Source organism: Solenopsis invicta, chromosome 4 (genome assembly GCF_016802725.1).
Source record: "Solenopsis invicta isolate M01_SB chromosome 4, UNIL_Sinv_3.0, whole genome shotgun sequence".
Lineage (NCBI taxonomy): Eukaryota > Metazoa > Arthropoda > Insecta > Hymenoptera > Formicidae > Solenopsis > Solenopsis invicta.
In genome coordinates this window covers 26,674,409-26,693,006 of record NC_052667.1, presented here as the reverse complement: position 1 = coordinate 26,693,006, position 18,598 = coordinate 26,674,409, and the positions used below count along the sequence as shown (strand labels likewise).

The following is an 18,598-nucleotide window of genomic DNA, read 5'->3' as shown; positions in this document are numbered from 1 at the left end:
GTTATTAAAGTATGAGTAAAATATTTGATATTATATTTTGGTTATATAATTCTCTCCTTAATTAATAAAAAATAATTCGATTAAGATCTATGAATAATCTTGTTGCTTTGTATTGATTTAAATCAATTAAATATCTGTTGTTATAATATATATGTCAGTTAAACATAATTGTATATGTTTAATATTTGGATTTTGTGATGTTTATTGTCTACGTCTTAATCACAAACTGATGTTTACGCATGAGAGAAACGAACAGAACAGTTTTTCTTTTAAAAATCCAAAGAAATTAGCAGGATTAGATGTAATGTTAAATAAAAAATCAACAATTTATTTGAGACGTTAGTATTTACAAATATTTTTGTGACTTATTGAACAAAGAAAGTAAATCAGTCTGAAAGTCCAAGAATCTCAATTCTTTAGCGTGATTCGTATATTTTAACTTTGTATATTTTTAACTAAATTTGTCAATTTGACAAATGCATTTTAAACTGCGAAATGTCGTAATTTTCGCATTAGTTTTTTTACGAAAATTTTTTCAAATTTATTCTTCTCACGTAACATTCAATGGCACCAAATGATCTCAAGGTTTCTGATGAGTTCTCATATGTAATAGCAGATTATGCTTGTGCTTCGACTTCTTGTGGCAGATAGGACATTCAAATTGCGGTTCCACGCCGCATTCGAATTTCATGTGTCTGTTCAGCGAATGCGGTCTTGTGTAAGCGTTACCGCAACGTGGACAATAGTAATCGCGATTACCCACGGTTACCTGGTTACTGTTGACTTCCGACAGCGGTTGGCCGTTTTGGATTTTCTCGATGACGACGTTATCGGGACAAGCGTTCGTCAGATTTTCAACAGCTGTCGTTGTTGCCTCCTTCGTTAACTGGTTCTCCGCCATCAGTCGTAGATACATCGTCTGGTACTGATAGTACAAATCGATGGCGTCACCTGGCGAGTACTTCCTCTCTAGAAAACACACAAGAGAGTCAGTAAAGCTTCACCAGAATCGTCGCGTCCTTTTGCCATAGGGATTGGCGATCACGATTTAGCCTAGAAGGAATTATTACAAGATTACGACAAAAACACGGACATATACAGCATGAGTTGAGTTACACGTAGCCATTCACCATAAAAGCGACTGTAAACAAGGTACCCTTGATGTTTAGGATTTTCATAGGATTATAGGATCTCTTTTTCGCAAGAGAAAGGAGAAAATTGTTCTTTTCTTTTAGAACGTTACTTCGATACTTTAATGTATGTAGATGGAAGTACATTTTTTTTCACGTTAAAAATATTTTTAGACCTCTGCTAATACATTATTCGCACTAGACATGAAAATATTAATAGAAATTATAGATTTTATTGTGTTAATTGAAAAAAAATATATAACAAAATCTATAATTGAAATATAATTAATTTGATTTAAATTTAAATTATAAGATGTTTAGAACAAGATCGATGAGATATAAATAAAATTTATCGATATCAGGTATAAAGATACGTTTATAACTTAAAACAATAAATAAATAAGTCAAATTATAATAGGTATTGTAAAACTAAAAACTTGGAATGTGCAATAAAGTTTCGATTACTGTCTCTAAAAATATTGTAGAAAACAGAAGAATATTTCTTTTAAAAGTTATATACATTCGTAACTTTTTATTTTTGTTAATTATTCAAACCAACTTTCAATATATAATAATTAACGTATTTCTTGAATATATATTGAATGACACGAAATACAAAATAATTAATTGTTGCACAGTTTCCGGAAATTAAATAGAATTATATAATTATAAATCATTATATAATGTAATGATTCATAATAAACTTTAAATTTCAATGATAAACACTATATCACGAAATTTAATAAATTCAATATTAAGAAACATGTATTTAATTTTCTATTCGTAAAAGAAAGACGAGAGATCATTCGTTCTTATAACATTAATAAATAAATAACTTCTAACATTTCTATTTACCATTATCTAACTTATGAATAGAAAATATTCTCGAAAGCGAACGTCACTTTTTGAAAAATCGATAGAGATATTGATGTATTACTAATAAATTTTGATCACAAATATTTTCAGCGTCGCCACGAGACGCAGTCACAAAGTTTTAGAGATCACATACTTTAATTCGCGAACTTTCTAAACGATCTATATTCACAGAGGGAAAAAATCACCCGCCGTGATGCGCGGTGATATGATTTCGTAATTCATATCGATACTTGAATTTTCGATCGCACGCGTGACAGGCGAACTTCTTCTCCTTGTTGCCGCAGTCCACCCTCTGGTGCCTCTTCAGGCTGTCCAGCCATTTGTATTTTTTGCCGCAATCGGTGCAAACGTAGTGAGTCTGCATCATCGGCATGTAGGAGTCCCCGCCGAACGCCTGAACAATCGAATAATCGCTGCCGGCCCCTAAAGGGTCGTGCACCTTCGACGGCGAGTACGACTTGCTCGAGAACGGAAGGGACTCCTGACTGTCCTGGCCGATGCTGCGAGCCTTCCGCTCCAGCATCCACAGGGCATCGTATTCCTCCGGTTGATCCACTCCTGCGGCAAGAAAGCAGAGTGCCGGAGATTAGATGACGTCCGAATCGCTCAAAACAGGGTCGAAGTTACGAAGAGATCGCGTCGCGTCGCGGTTATTCAGTTTGAAATCGATGCTAAGTACGTATGAACGGCATGCAACGGATATCGGCAAGCTCGAAGCTGACAGGAACGCTTCCAGTATGCTGACGAGACTCTTTAGCAACTTAATTTATAAAATGGGATTCGAAATTATGGAACGAGTATCGAATATCTACGTGTGCATGAAGAATATTTTTAGAAGTTATATGAATAATATTTTTGATTTATTCAATTCAATCAATAGCATTTCACGTAATTGAGTTTTTATAATCGTTATTTCTTGAGATCGAAGCACACCGAAAAAGCAGCATTATCGTTTCGACATTTAAATAATCATCATTTATTTGTTACATAGTTATTATTGTCGCGATTATTTCAAACGAAATTAAATTCTACGGTCTTTCTTTTCATGTGTACATATCTGTGATTTTTAGTATTTTTGTAAAAAAAACTTATAATTACGTATAGAAATATAAGCAGAATGCATAAAGTAAAATACATACGTACATATAACTTACGTCTATATATAACTTACATTATTTTGATCTTACATTGTGTGACAGTATAAGAAACTTATAATCGCTGTTTAAAAGGATAAATTTTATTTTTACTGGTGATGCTTAACGTGAGATATATATAATCTGTGTGAAATAAATGAGATTCTAATAATTTTTGTTAATTTTCATTGGCAGTGAATGCCAAAGAGTTGGACGAAATTTATATAAACATTTATATAAATATAATATAAATAATATAGTTATATATTTATATTATATAAATATAATATATAATATATAAATATAATATAAATATATAAGCATTTATATATAAACATTTTATATAATATTTATATATAAATTTATATAAATACATAATAAATTTTTTTTTAATCGCGCATGAACAATAAAGATTTATTTACACGCATTAATATTTTTGGATCTTGTACACACTTATCTCGTAGGTATGTTAAATAATTAAAGTTCGTATAGAATACGAAGTTATCAGTAAAATTTTTCATTGATTGTATACAATAAAACACATAAAATCTTTCTCTCTCTCTCTCTCTCTCTCTCTCTCTCTCTCTCGAATTGTTTCACATTCTTAATGAAGCAAGATATATCAATATTGCGCAATTAATAATTCGCTACAATTCGATTATGAGAAAATTAGTGGTATGCTACATCATTGTGACTCTTTTAAAAGCGCATTTAAACTAATAAATCAGCTGACATTTTTATCGACAGTTTTAGCAAATCAGAGTCCTGTTCGTGAAATCATATTATTTGATCTGATTACAACTTACTGACGTTCTATTTTTCTATTTTCTAAAATTGATTGCGATTGAATTTCTTCTTATAAGCTCGTCTTATCTACTTTTGAAGCATTATTGCTCTCTTTGTCACCGCACACTTGTCGCTGATGCCGACGTAGAGTGTCTAGCCTTCTGTACGATTTGCCGCACTGATTACAATAATATTCCTGCTGCTGAAGCCTCTCTAGCGTCTCCTGCCGATCCTGGAATGACGCCAAAAACTCGTCGCACTTCTGTTGATGACGTTTCAAACTGTCAACTCTCGTGTACGCTCTGCCGCAACCGTCGCAACGGAATTGCTGACAGGACTTGGAGTTTTTCTGGACCACGTTTGTCTCCACGCTGTTTAGGATCGGCGAATCGCAGAGCAGATAGTTAAGTTGACCGTGAAAGGGTACCTCGCAGACTTCCGGTTCTTCATCGTTGCTTTTCTCCGCGGTGCATTGTCCATTCGCGTCTGTAAAGATACCGTTAGTTCGTTAAAATGCGAGAATACGTGATAAAACATGCAGGGCAACTGGCAAGCGAGCAGCGTAAAGCCAGCAGCATGCATAATTTAAATTACCTCTGATTTCGATTTTGGTAATTATAAAATGGAAAGTTGTAGAACGATAGAGGGGCTAAAGAAACAAAGGGAAAGAGAGAGACAGAGAGGAGGGAGGAAAATGAAGGGGGAAAGAGAAGAAAGTGTTCTCTTGAAAACTTCAATTGTTAATCACAAAGACATTTTTTTCAAAGGTTTTGTTAGAAGAGTAATAAAAAGTGACACATTTATATCATATATATTTTTTTCGTACACAACTTTATATAAAAGTAGGGTTTAAAAGTTCAGTATGAAATTGATTTTTTCAAAATTTCTTGAATAAAGAAAAGAAAAATATAGAAGTGAGTTTAATGAACAAAATGTAAAGGTACGATTTTCCATTTTATTTTTATTTATTTTAAAAATAAAACTTAAAGCTAATTATCTTAAACTACATAATACATTAGGAAAATACATATATTTAGCGGTAATATATTAAAAACGATTTCTCTCGCTTTTATTTTTATTAAATTGTAAATAACTATGAATAAGCTAATTAAGCTCCCCTTAAAAATAGTTGATTAAAAAAGATTTAGAAAAAGTTAAGAAATTTCAAAAATTATAAAAGAAGTACGAATTGTTATAATCTCTTTCGGGAACAATAATTGATACGAATAAACTAATTTGGAACGTAAATATGAAAAAGTATAACTATGTCAAAATGCAAGATAAGTAATAATAATAAAAGTATAAGGCGAATAATGGAGCTTCGTCTTTGATACGAAATTAAAGTAATAGTAAGAATTAGTAAATATAGAACAGGCCTGTCCAAAGTTTTAATTAAGAGCTTTTCCTTCTCCATTGTTTCATTGAAAGAAATAGAAAGGCAATAGGTTTATTTTCTATTCCTGCACTAGATTGCAATAGAACTTTCTTTCATGCTTTTGCTACCTTCCAAATATATATCTATTTCACGTTAAGTACACTAATTCAGAAAGTTCAGGAACAGAAAACAAACATAATATTAGAGAGGTGGTGAAATCAATTCCAATCAATTCACGTGTGCGCTACGTCAGTTGTAATCAAGCTCTTCTCTACTGTTACTGTGTGGAGATAAGAAATCCTTTCGTTGAATAGGCCTGAAATACTTTATATTAAACTTTTCTACTTCATTTGGATATAAATCTAACTCATATACAATACAATAATTTCCCCAATCTTAAGAATTGCAAAAGAAACATTTCAATACGGTTTATGCTTTTTTCAGCTTTGTCTCAAAGAATTAATTAGTATACTAGTCCCAATGATAAGTAATATTCGGTGTTCTTTGAAATCTCCCTGAGAAAGTCTCACGCACTTTTTCGCAAAATAAAAAGAAAGAATTTAAAGAAATTTAAAATAGAACGTTAATACGATTGTACGATTCATATGTCTTTGCCTTTTTAATTAAATAAAGCGCATGAGAATGACACACTTTTTATGTAATTACGCGAAAGAGTGATTTCTTTAATTTTTTTCAATTTTCATGCATTGATCAGCACTATGCTTGATTTTTGTTTTGCAATAAAGCTTTTCGTGTCTTCTGAGACTGTCAATTCTCGAGAAATTCTTTCCGCATTCTTCGCAAACGAGCGGGGTGATCCTCATCTGCTTTCTCCTACGCTCCGGAGACAGATATAAATCCGTAGTCACGAATTCGAAACAACCCTCATCGAGCTCCTGTTTTACGAGCGGTTCAATTAACCAATTGGACAGTTCATCATCATCGTCATCTATAAAAAAAAGAAAAAAGAAACATTCGTTAAATTTACATCATGATCGTATGAAAATTCGTGAAAAAAGAAATTATAAGAAAAGAATTTTATAAGCGCATGCAATTTGGAAAAAGCGATTGCGTGCGAACACGCTGTTATGAATTGGAAAAATACGACTGCCTCAGTGGCAGAATTTCGAAAGAATAAATGTAATGCCACACAATGTGTACAACGTTTATGAGAGAAAAATAGGAAAATAATAGAAACGCAGCATTGTTCAATTACGTGTTTAATTTATTTTTTTAAACAATGTTATTTTATAGATTTGTGAACAGACAAATTACATAAACATCCGCTTTTTAATACTTTTTATCTTTAAATTCAATAATTGCTGATAACATATGACATCATATGATAATGTTTTGTTATAATAAACACAATCTGATAATATAATAACGTAAAACAAATTAAGAGAGAAATTTAGTAAAGTAAATAGTAATGGCACTTTCTTTATCAGAACGTATTTGGTAATCAAAACATAAATTACTTCATTTTGATGTCATAACTATAAGATATAATATATATATATATATATATATATATATATATATATATATATATATATATGTATATATATATACACACACACACACACACACACACACACACACACACATACTGTTTCATTATGTGGTTCGTATTAGTATGATCGCAAAAAAACAAATTTGTGTAGAATAATCATGACAAGAGATAATCTTAAAAAATGTCTAGTATCTAACTTTTACAATAAAAAAACGTTTGTCAGGTTTGGGAGGTTTGAATACGATTAATAATACTTCAAATTATCTAATGAAATTCAAATGTGAAATTCGGTTTAACAAAAATATTGAAAGAAAATTAAATTAAAGTCCATGTCAAGATCATAATTATATACATTTATAATATATTTATAATATAAAATATAATTATATTTATAATTATATTCATATTTATATTTATAATTATAAATACAAATGCGTTTATAACATAATATAAAATGTATTTACAATTATAATTGTAATGTAAGTATTAGGTTTTATATATAAAACAAAAATTATTATAATCATAAATATAAATATGATTTTGTAATAAATATAAATATAAATATAATTTTAAAATGATCATGATGGACAAGATAAAAAAACTAAATATGTATTTTATATGAAGGAACAATAGTGTAGAACTGATTACACTCTATAATGTTTCAAGTTTAAATGCTTAGTTAATTCATATCGCCGATAAAACATTTTCTTGCAAATTTCGCAACGCCATTTAGGTAGCTTGCCGCACTCCAGTCTTTGATGCCGGCGTAGATTATCCATCCATTTATATCCTTTGCCACACTCGCCGCACATATATTTCGGCGGTATTGGCATTTGACCACGATTTACGAAATATTGTTGAGCGTTCAGGTTCATGTTAAATTCGTGCATCAGGGCGCCGCCTGAAATATGAAAAAAATTTTGTTATTCTCGCAAAATTGATGACATCAATATAATCAGTATCATACAAATAGGAACATTATATGAAATTAACAAAAAATTCAGTAAATAAATCGATCAAATAAAATCAATTAATACTCAATTGAATGCATTGCAATTAATATTTTTTAATTATGGATTTAATCTTCTATTATAATGATTTACTTTTTTTGTGACGAAAATCAGAGATTGTTAACTCATTCGTACAATTCCTGAATTTTATATTAGAATTTTGTTAACAACTGTTATTTTCACGAAGAGAAATTTAAAAGGCTCCGGTTTATATTTTGTATATTTTTACAATACATTTTGTGAATTATTGCAGTTTAATCAGATGGATTATGTGTTCTTCATTTATTAATTGAGATGTATTAAAACGAATGAAAAAAAAATGAAGACATTACATTGTATAATACACAGTAGTGTTAAGTCTACACCATGCATTTACATAATTACACACACATAGATATTTGAAGACATAACAGTTCCTTTTTTTTGATTAAAATCGTAAGCTAAAATATATTTTGTAAAGATAAATTAAATTTCATATTAATAATCATTTATTTATCATCATACAATTAATTAAAATTAAAAAATTGAAATTATTATCTCGTTTCATATTTAGAATATAAAAATATATAAAATATAAAACTTCTTGATTGTATGGATTGTGCTATGATCAGAATCTTACGAAAACAAATGAGATTAAATGAGAACTAGAATGCGGCACAAAATAGATACGCAATAAATGTGCAATTTAACAGATGCAAGATTATTATTATTTCGTTTATAGCTTTTTGATTAAAATTTTTATGTCAATCATAAAACCATTGTACTCGCGTACATCTTGTGAAAAATGACTATGATGGATTAAAATATAAATGAGCATATGCTTTAACAATTTTATATTCTCAATATGATACATAGAGGTTACGCTTTAATGTATCGAATCATTACAGAATTTTATTACGTATAATAAAAAATAGGATGTATATATGTATTTGTAGTATTCATTTATTCATGGAGTAAAAAGCATGGACGATATCGTCTGTGTCAAAATAACAATATTTGTTTGGCTTGGATTAACAGTTGACTATATATTTTATGTGACTATTTTTATGACTAAGCTGCACAAATAATAAAGGATTAAATACATAATGATTGTGACGCCTCCATCATAATTTAATGAAATGTATACTTATGTATGTAACAATCTGATAAAAAAATTTTCACATAAAAACGTATATAAATACATAATTTATATATTATAATTTATATTAAAATATAATATTAATTATAATATAATTATTAATATATTTATAGAATTATGAGATTAATATTTATATTAAAAATTATATTAATTTATATCAATATATATTTTTATATAAAAATTTTTTTATCGGGATACGATTATTTTATCCATTTTACATTCATGCATGTAAATCCGTATATCCATTATTTTCATTAACTCCTTGAAGAACTGAATGTATCAAATCGATTTTCTTCAAGCTTGAAGTTTCTTGGAACTTTTAAGTTCCAAGTCGCTGAATTTAAGTTAGAATTTAAAAATTTTAAATAACGGATTTAACATGATAAAATAGTAAAAAATTGTTATAATTTTTATGAAAATCAACTAGAGGTTTTTCGGATCGCTAATCACAAATTTAAAATCAGATTTAAAAAATTCAAAATAATGGAGTTATATCATAGTGGACCAAAAAATAAAGAATTGTTATAATTTTTGTGAAAAAGACGGTTTTTCGGGACGCTTGTTACGAAAAAGCGAAAAAACCCCTACTATCTAAAAAATCTTTACATAGTGCTTTCGACAAAAATTATAATGTTTCACTTTTTGGACAGCCATATCAGATTCGTTATTTTAAATTTTCAAAATTTGACTTTAAATTCGTAATCAACAACTTAAAAAACCCCTAAATATTTAAATTGTTAAAAAAAAATGCATACTTCGGTGCTTGAAAGATTTTACATTTAGAGTTGCTATTTTGAAGACAAAATGTTAAAAAAATTTTAAATAAATTAAAAATTTCCAACTAAAAATTTGTATTAAAAGCATCAAATTATTTGAAGGATACAATTTGCTGGTCGTTAAAAGTTTTATACATGTTTTATCAAATTATATTTTGTTGTTATCTGAGCAATTGCGGTGTTGCAAAAACCATATGCTGACGAATGTTTTAGAAACAAAGTTAAGGAACAAAGCTAAATTATAATTATTGAAAAAAGTAATTTTAATTGTAACTTAGCTACAAGTAACGAGTTGTTTCTCAATTTTGGTAAAAAGTTTTATTTAAATTAATAGAAAAAATATTTTTACATACACAAAAATAAAAATACACAAAAGTAAAAAAAATACCGATAAGTTTGTAATAATTTAAGGAGCACCTATTCTCGCATTTTTAGTAATTTCAATTCGATTGTTGAAATCTAAATTCATATTTTTCAAAATTATTGTTTTACTCTTCTAAGTTAGAATACTCTTATTCTTATGTTACGTAACGTTTATAAGCCAATTGGGATATCACGGATATAACGTTCATTTTACATCATTAGTATGCAAATAAATATCTATTCTAGATGCACGAAATTTCTTATATTTTTAGTTACAAATATTTTGAAAGTACATCGCTTCGATCAAAAATACTTCAACCGCTTCTTGCGCTATATAAATTTGATCGATCGTAATTTTTGCGTATAATCGATCGCTCTGGATGTTCTTTACTGATTAATGCCGTCTTAGTCGTAATCCTTCTTCTGTATCGTCTGATTCATTCTCCTCTCGCAACCGACGATGTGAGCGTTTAGGACGAATCTGTGCTTGAATCTGCGGCCACAGATAGGGCATACTTCGCACGGCATGACGCCGCACTCAAGTCGCTTATGTCGGCTTAAAGATGTTGTAGCCTTGTACGTTTTTCCGCATCTGTTGCACTCGTACTTGGAATCACCCACGCTCTTCTTTCGGATATTTCTGGGCACCTTGTACGGTGATCCACTCGACCCATGTTGGTTCCATTCGCTGTCGTCCTGCATTAGCATCTGCGCCAGTAAACCTGCAACGAGAGGATAACATGGTTAGACGATTTATTTGCGATTTGTTTGACGCTATGTCGTAATCGCAATGCTCTCCTGAACCGGAAATAGAGATTGTGCAAAATAACTTTAAAGAGATGAAGAGATTGGCCGATCTAAGATTTCCTTCATCTTTAATGGATTTCCAATAAAATCAATTAAAGATATAAAGATTACACATAGTCTCGGTCATCAATTTCTCTCTACCTAATTAAAAATGATTTCAACAATAGCATATATATATAATTTATTAGAATACAATTTGTGGAGAGTAATCCACTTACAATTACGAAAGTTGTTTCGTCATTAAAGAAAATCAAATTGATAAAAGATAAGATTATAACTATCTCCAATTTCGGAAATAATGAAATAAAATTTTATAAAATTTCAAAATATAAAAATTACAGATTATTATCAGCAATTAATTAATTGTGTTTAATAAGTGATTAATGCGTCAGGAACCTTTTGTTATTTTATTCATTGCCAGTGTCTGGTAAGCATTGCAGTGATTAAGTTCGTGCAATTAGGATTTACACTTTCGACCAGAAAATCAAAAAAAGTTTTACTAAAAGTTACTTTACATAAGCTACAAAGGAATATCATTAAAGTGTGATAATGCAGAAGATATAAATTATGAAAAAAAAGCGGAAAAGAAAATGAGATAAAGAGAAATAACAGAATGAGACATGCTGCTGCGGATTTTTATGCAAAGTAGACATTGTCATTTGTTATTCCAATTTTTAGATATTATTTCAAGTAAACGTCAAGGATGTAAATAATTAAATAAATATAACATGTGAAATTTTATTACATTATCGATAAATAACTCTTTGGGCAATTTATTAATATAAACATATATTTAACTTGGTATTATAAATTCTATTTTAATTTTTATACAACAAGAAATATCAGTATTTTTCAACAGTTTATTATATTATTTCAAAATAGAGTGTTCGTATATCGCGATAAATATTTATATAAAAATATTAGTGCAACTACAAACGCTTTCTTGAAATCTGTCTTGAAGTTTTATACTTTCTAAAATAATTGTATACACTTATTTAAAAAAGTCTGTCTGAAACGGTCCACGTTCATTATTCAATTCTTAATTTAATCTTATAATAATAAGTAAGACTAGTAAACATTATCTGATATATATCTGATATAAATTTGTTTTTGTGTAAAATAAGATGCTCAAATGAATTAGGTACATTGTATTATAGTACAACTTCAGCATAACTCTTGATTGCTTTTTATACAACGTGATAAGTAATATTCATTGACAATATAAATGAAATATCTTAAAAAACATAAAAATTTAAGATTCTTTCAGAAATATGTAATTGTGTAATATTTACACGATACATGTTATTTCATTATATTAATTTGTACTGATACTGCACAACAGCAAACTACCATTATACTAATTTTAGTAGTACGATTTTTCAGTGGATTATGATAAAATATTAGTTTTAAAATAAATCTTCTCCGCTTTCAATCGTTATTCCATGATTTAACGACATAGAATGAATTCGAATTTTGTTAAATCATGCAATTTTTGAATAAATAATGCTGTCAAAAGTGAACTAACCGTTAATGATCATTTAATAATAATTTTCATAATAACATGATAATATGTTTATAACATAGAAAAATAAATGATCAATGTGGCATTAATTAACACATAGTTTGCCAATAGAATTCTGTTTGGACAAATGTCAAATAGCTTTCGTATAAACAGAAAAAAACATTTCATTCTTTTTGTAAACCTTAGTGTAGTCGTATTGTTGAAAGATTTGATTCGTCTAAAACTTTTTTTTCACTGCTTGGAACAGAGATTCCTTTTTTTTCTTGCAAAAGTGATGAGTTAACAGGAAATCATACATGAATCTCTCGCCGCATGCTAGACATTCGTATTTAGGTTTGACGCCGCATTCTAATCTCTGATGTCTTCGCAAGGATGCTTCTAGAATATATTTGTTGGTGCATCCTGGACACTTGTAGATTTGCTTTTCTTCTTCTTCTTCTTCTTCTTTTTCTGTAAACGGGTTCTTTTTAGAGTACGTTAGCTTTTCTATGTTCTTCACAAATAGTTTTGGGACTGAAAAGTATAGAACAGAAAGACATGGGAGATAAAATTATTGATAACACTGTAAAATAAGGAATATTTGTGATTGATTAATAATTGTCTGTCACAAAAGTTAAATAAATAAAAAATAATTAAAATTTTTAATTTTATTACAAAAGCTTTATCAAGACGTGTACATTTTTATAAAAAAAAAATATATATAAATTAATAAACTTTTGTAGATTTTAGGCATAAATAGGTGCCACAAAACTAGGTTTTACGAACAGTTCATAAAATATATTTTATTAAAAAAAACTTTTTTAATAATTTTTTTGACTAAAATTTTTTTTTAAATAAATTTTAAAACTTTTTAAAATAATTATACGTGATAATTGCGACATGCGACACTCGTGATGCACTTGGTGGATGACCATATTCCACAAGATGACCATATTTCAAGTAATTTTTTTATAACTTTTTGGAATAACATGATGTATAAATATATACGCAGAGTATGCATATTGTTTTATATTAACTATAACATCAGATATAGCCTACAAATGATATGTGTACATTTTTATTGTGTCTCTCTTTCTCTCTCTCTCTTTGAGAAGAAATGTAACTATCAAACAAATTTTTGGATTATAAGGAATTCATTTCATTAGGTACAAAGTAAACAAGTATTTATTTTTTTATACAATAAAGATAAAAATATGATAGTCGAAATAAAAATTAAAATCCGATTTGAAATTTTTGATCGGTAATGAGTTAGTATAATTGGTTGAATTTGTGACAAGAACTTATATGCCTTTGCATGTGATACTTCCGTTTGAAGCCTCTATTGCATTTTGGACAGACAAATTTACGTTCCTTTAGGCATTCTGCGGTTATCAGATGACTATAACAGCAAGTTTTGTTGCAATTCGGGCAAATCATCAGTCCTTGTTCGAAGTTTGAATTTCTGTTGTTGTTTCCTGAAAGTGATAATAACTTTCGATTAATAAAATCTTTGAATGACAAACGCAATACACGCGATCAATAAAGAAAACCAAAAATTTTAATATAGTTGTGTTAATTAATTACAGTAAATTATAGAACAAAGAATATTATAAATAAGATAATCACTGAAATAATTTCAGAAATGTTCCTAAAATACATTTTTATTGAGAAAATTCTATCTAAAATACTGATATATCATAAGCAAAGTCTATTTTAGATAATCTGTCATTCACATTAGATTTCAGGATCAGTTCTATTTGTATGCTATGTATTTTATGTACGTGTATATTTAAATAAGTATCTTGTATATTCTTTACATTTTTTCGTAGTAAAAAATTATAAGTAGAATCCTATTTTGAATTTTGACATGAATTATATCGATTGTCTAAAATAAGCTTTTAAAGAAAGAGAACATAATTTGATAACAAATCTAATCTTATAACACGTGTGTAAATAACTGCTAATCAGATGTATTATCTTGATGTCATAGAGATTAACAGTAGGATAAGTAAAGGAAAAAAAATGTTGGTATATACACGAAATATTTTCGAAATATTTTATTTACATTGGTTTATGCTGCTCAAGCATATTTTTGCTTTTTATAACCTTAACTGTATAAACTGTCTCAGAAAGCAAACATAAATATCATTTGTAATTATGTTTTCAATATGGGCGTATCCAGGAAGGAAGGAGGGATTCAAATTTCCCACAAAACTTCAAAAACTATTTGCTCAGTACACAATGGCAGAAGATCGTAAGTGGCATAGCCCTTATATTGATTTCTAGAGATATTATTGTGAATCCTGAAGATATATTAAATTGCTTTGAAATACTTTGAAAAAAATTGGTCACATTATTTGATTTTGTAAATTTGATTGAATGATGTGTCTCATTCGTTATTTCTCCTTTTTTTATTTAACTTTATTATTACTTATATTTTTATTGTCCAAAATCAGAAACAAGAAGACATTTTAAGATTTAAAATATCCATAAAAGCAATTTATTAACGTAAGAAATTATTTATATGATAATAGAATTGATAACTCTCTCTTCAGCCCTCCGAAATATAATAAGATCCCGGGTATGCCCATAAATTTTAATAATATTTCAATTTTTTATATTTTCAATATTTCGTATTCTTAAAACAATTTTCGTATTTACAACAGAATATCTAAAATAATAACAGATAAATAATGAGAAAATTATCTTATAGAAATGATTGTATAAAAGAAATAAAAAAAAGAGCTACGTACTTTCCTCTTCATTAATTAGAACATCGTATCAAATAAACATAGAATGTGTAGACTCACATTCAAGTGTCGATTAATACTTAATATTACTTAAATTATTTTGGAGATTAATTACAATGGAAAATGTTAATTGAAAAATATTAAAGTTATTTTTTTCAATATTTTTCACTTATAATCAAATAAAAATTGATAATTATGTCTACGGGCATATCGATTTATTATTCCCTATTATTTTGTATAATATAAATAATATAAATTAAATTATATATTTATATTTGTCGAATATGCACACTCATACATTGTAAATAATAATAAAAAAAATTTTAGATTATATAATATAATCTATTTTATTAAAAAACGATTAATGAATCCATGTATTTATAATGCCAATTTTTCATTCCAATTTTTGTAACCCACCCATATTTATCGATATAACTTAAAAAGAATGTTGACATAAAATAGCTAAATACGAATAAGTAGCTACTTTCAATTATGTTATCATTTATGATTGAAAATACAAAATTTCAATAATCAAAAAAATGGAAAAAATAATTGTATAATATGCTTGTTGAATTTATAAGATAAAAAAAAATAAAAAAGTTTTTCTGTAATATTAAATAATTTGCGTGTCTAAATTTTACTACGTTGAGAAAAAAATACTTAAACATTTTTTTGTGACATATAAATTTATTTCACTGAAATCTTTATTTAAATTTTTATTTAAATATTTATTGAAATAAATAAAATTGTTTTCTTAATAAATAAATAGGATTTATTTATTTGCTAATAAGAAAATTAAGATTAATAGAAAAAATTATATATATTTCAGAAATATATATATTCATCATAATGTCTTTTTATAACAATTGATTTTATAATCATTAAAAAAAAAAAAAATTGATTAAAATGTCACAAGTAATATTTGTTTCTGAATATTTTGACTTCTTTTCTCAATGTAGTAATCTGTCACAATAGTAGCTGAACAATAAAAACTGCTCGGAAAAAAAATTTTATACGTAAATAATTATACACATAATCATATATAATTATACTTGTATATCAAAAATTTTTTCTGGGTGGTATTCGCGTATTAAGAGTTTTAATTCTAAGTAATCTGTCTCCAAAATATGCTACTAAATTATTTGTGATATCTGTGGAACACTTTTTGCATGGTATTTTTATGGTGAAAATATTTTGTACTACAATATTTTATGAAAACTTTACAAAAAATAATCATAAATAAAAAGTAAAGATTGTGATTGTTTTAAAGAACGCAATCGCGTTAACATCGCATGAGGAAAAATTAGGAACGTCATCTTTTGTCAGCGCGTATCGATCGCTTTACAATTTATCGATTAGTTCGTAACTCGGTCATACGTAAATATGATGAATCAGTCTAGCATGCGATTGCCATCGGTGCTTGTGTTTGAATTTCCTTCCGCAGATCGGACATTCAAAAGTAGGGTCTTTCCCGCATTCTACCCGCAGGTGTTTCGCCAAAGAGTCCCGCCATACGTATCGTTTGCTGCATCGGTAGCAAGACCAGGATTTCATGGAAGGGCCTGAAAAAAAAGACCGATGATCGTTAAGCTGTTCCTTGATTTGTTTCTTGACCGCAACATCGAAAGCATGCGATTTTATGCATCTTCGTGTTGGAAGAACTAATTTTAAATTGCTGTGAAAAATAATTGCTGCCTTTATATGTTACCGAATAAATTGTTAGAATGAGGTTTTTTGTCTGACATGTGATGTATAAATATCCAACAAATTTGATATTGGATACTCTATATCGAGTGTTGCCATATGTAATTCGAAAGAATGTGTGTGCTCATGGGTTAAGAAAGAAAAGATTCTATATAGAGAAGAATCGCATTATAAACTATCATATATATAAAAATCTCGAAAGAAATACGTTTAAGAAATGAAAAAACAAAATTTTATTATACTATATTACAAGTAACATGAATACAAATGACAAGATTTACGCTCTTCAGTCATACGGTTGATCATACAAAAATAATGTATCGTACCTAATATAGATATCCCTCTACTTACGACTGCTTCGATTTACGAATTGTCGGACTAACGATTAACATGCGATAATTTCGTTTCTTTTTTTTTAGTTATTTATTCAAGTTTTATTGAAGCTAAGTATTACTTTTATGTGATTAAAAAAAATAAAGAAAAAAATGTTTTATTTTGTCATTTTTATATAAAAGTCTATAATCATTTTTGGTAATAAAAATTTAGTAACAAATTCATTTTGTATAAATAATATATACACATACATATATTTGATGCTGCTATATTGCTTAAACTGATAAATTATTAAAAGCGTTTTATATAAATAAAACATTTATATATATATTTTTTATCTATGCAAAATAATTTAAAGTTTAAAGCAAAATGTATGTGTTGCTACATATACATATCGTTTAAATTGACATATTATTAATATTATTTTATATAAACAAAATATATGGCGCATTCAACGCTATATATTGCTATACGACTTACGTTCAATTGGACTTTCGACTAAAGTCTCGGAACGTAACCTCATCGTAAGTAAAGGAATACCTGTAACAAAAAAATACCAATATGCAATATCACAATCAAAATAAATCATCTATTACTCAACTGAAAAACCTTCGAAGAAAAATATGTAAGTTTATATATACCTATAGAAAATTAACGCATTACGTACAAAATAAACAATATGTAACAAATAACTTCATAAATCCAAATACTAATCTACTCTAAGTCTAAATGTTGAATTTAATATTAATGACATTGCAAAATTTATCGCATACGGTTCATAATTCTTGTAAAAAAAAGTAAATTTAATTCAAGTAGCCTTTCCTTAATCAACAGTTATAATATTAACGCATATATAGAAAAATAAAATTTGTGCTTTGTATATTTGCCATTTTTGCTGCAAAATATTTCACAGTTCTCGCAAAACTTTATCTCTAAATTACATCGAAGTATATACGTACAGAGCAAATGATAATTAATTATCCAACTCATTATTGCATATTAAAATTATACCGTATCAAGTTTATACAGACGTTATCACATCAAGAGGATGTAGATGCATAAATCACCTTTTGAAAAGGCAGAATTTTAATATGAATTACAGAATGACAGAATATGGATTTAAATTTGTATCGCATGTACATTAAGTGTTTTTAGTAATTGGGTTACAGCTTTATTTTTTCCAAGATGACACTTTCGTAGGCTTTTCGTATTCAGGAGGCAAGTTAGAGTGATACACAAACAAGTGTTCCTTAAGTCTGTCCCGCCTGTAAAACTTCTTTGTGCAGAAATCGCAACTGATCTTTGCTTCCTTATTACCACATTGCAATTGATGACGACGTAAACTGCATAACCACGAGTATTCGTTGCCACATAATTCGCATCTAAAAACTTGGCGTTCGTTT

At 28.0% G+C, this 18,598-nt stretch overlaps 3 protein-coding genes across 4 annotated transcripts in view; all 3 read right to left on the bottom strand.

The window, feature by feature from the left end:
* Window positions 1-2,844: 2,844 nt before the first annotated feature.
* LOC105196315 (longitudinals lacking protein, isoforms A/B/D/L) overlaps window positions 2,845-18,598 on the bottom strand; it is a 291,818-nt gene continuing 276,064 nt past the window's right edge. The window contains exon 7 of one of the 2 annotated variants that reach the window (XM_026132736.2): window positions 2,845-4,411. In XM_026132736.2, coding sequence (XP_025988521.1) covers window positions 3,996-4,411 — 416 coding nt within the window. In that variant the 3' untranslated portion in view covers window positions 2,845-3,995. Of the gene's footprint in view, window positions 4,412-5,590; window positions 6,250-18,598 lie in introns of those variants that run through there. The other variant, XM_026132737.2, reaches the window with a different exon arrangement.
* On the bottom strand, window positions 10,165-13,575 carry LOC105196313 (zinc finger protein 275). Its single transcript, XM_011162147.3, has 2 exons — window positions 12,726-13,575; window positions 10,165-10,822 (listed from the first exon to the last, which is right to left on the bottom strand). The coding sequence occupies exon 2, from the start codon at window positions 10,806-10,808 to the stop codon at window positions 10,506-10,508; it is 303 nt and encodes a 100-aa protein (XP_011160449.2). The 5' UTR covers window positions 10,809-10,822; window positions 12,726-13,575; the 3' UTR covers window positions 10,165-10,505.
* Window positions 13,262-17,816, bottom strand: LOC120357474 (zinc finger protein 787-like). Its single transcript, XM_039447897.1, has 3 exons — window positions 17,676-17,816; window positions 16,536-16,720; window positions 13,262-13,883 (listed from the first exon to the last, which is right to left on the bottom strand). Exons 1-3 carry the CDS (start codon window positions 17,782-17,784, stop codon window positions 13,845-13,847), a joined length of 333 nt encoding a protein of 110 aa, XP_039303831.1. The 5' UTR covers window positions 17,785-17,816; the 3' UTR covers window positions 13,262-13,844.

What these genes read in the sequence shown, in the direction of transcription:
- LOC105196313 (XM_011162147.3), bottom strand. Translation starts at nt 10,808, where the DNA reads ATGCTAATGCAGGACGACAGCGAATGGAACCAACATGGGTCGAGTGGA.
- LOC120357474 (XM_039447897.1), bottom strand. Translation starts at nt 17,784, where the DNA reads ATGATTTATTTTGATTGTGATATTGCATATTGGTATTTTTTTGTTACA. An exon ending in AGTCGAAAGTCCAATTGAAC is followed by an intron (nt 16,721 to 17,675) that starts GTAAGTCGTATA and finishes CTTTTTTTTCAG; the next exon opens with GCCCTTCCATGAAATCCTGG. An exon ending in GACTGATTCATCATATTTAC is followed by an intron (nt 13,884 to 16,535) that starts GTATGACCGAGT and finishes TATCACTTTCAG; the next exon opens with GAAACAACAACAGAAATTCA.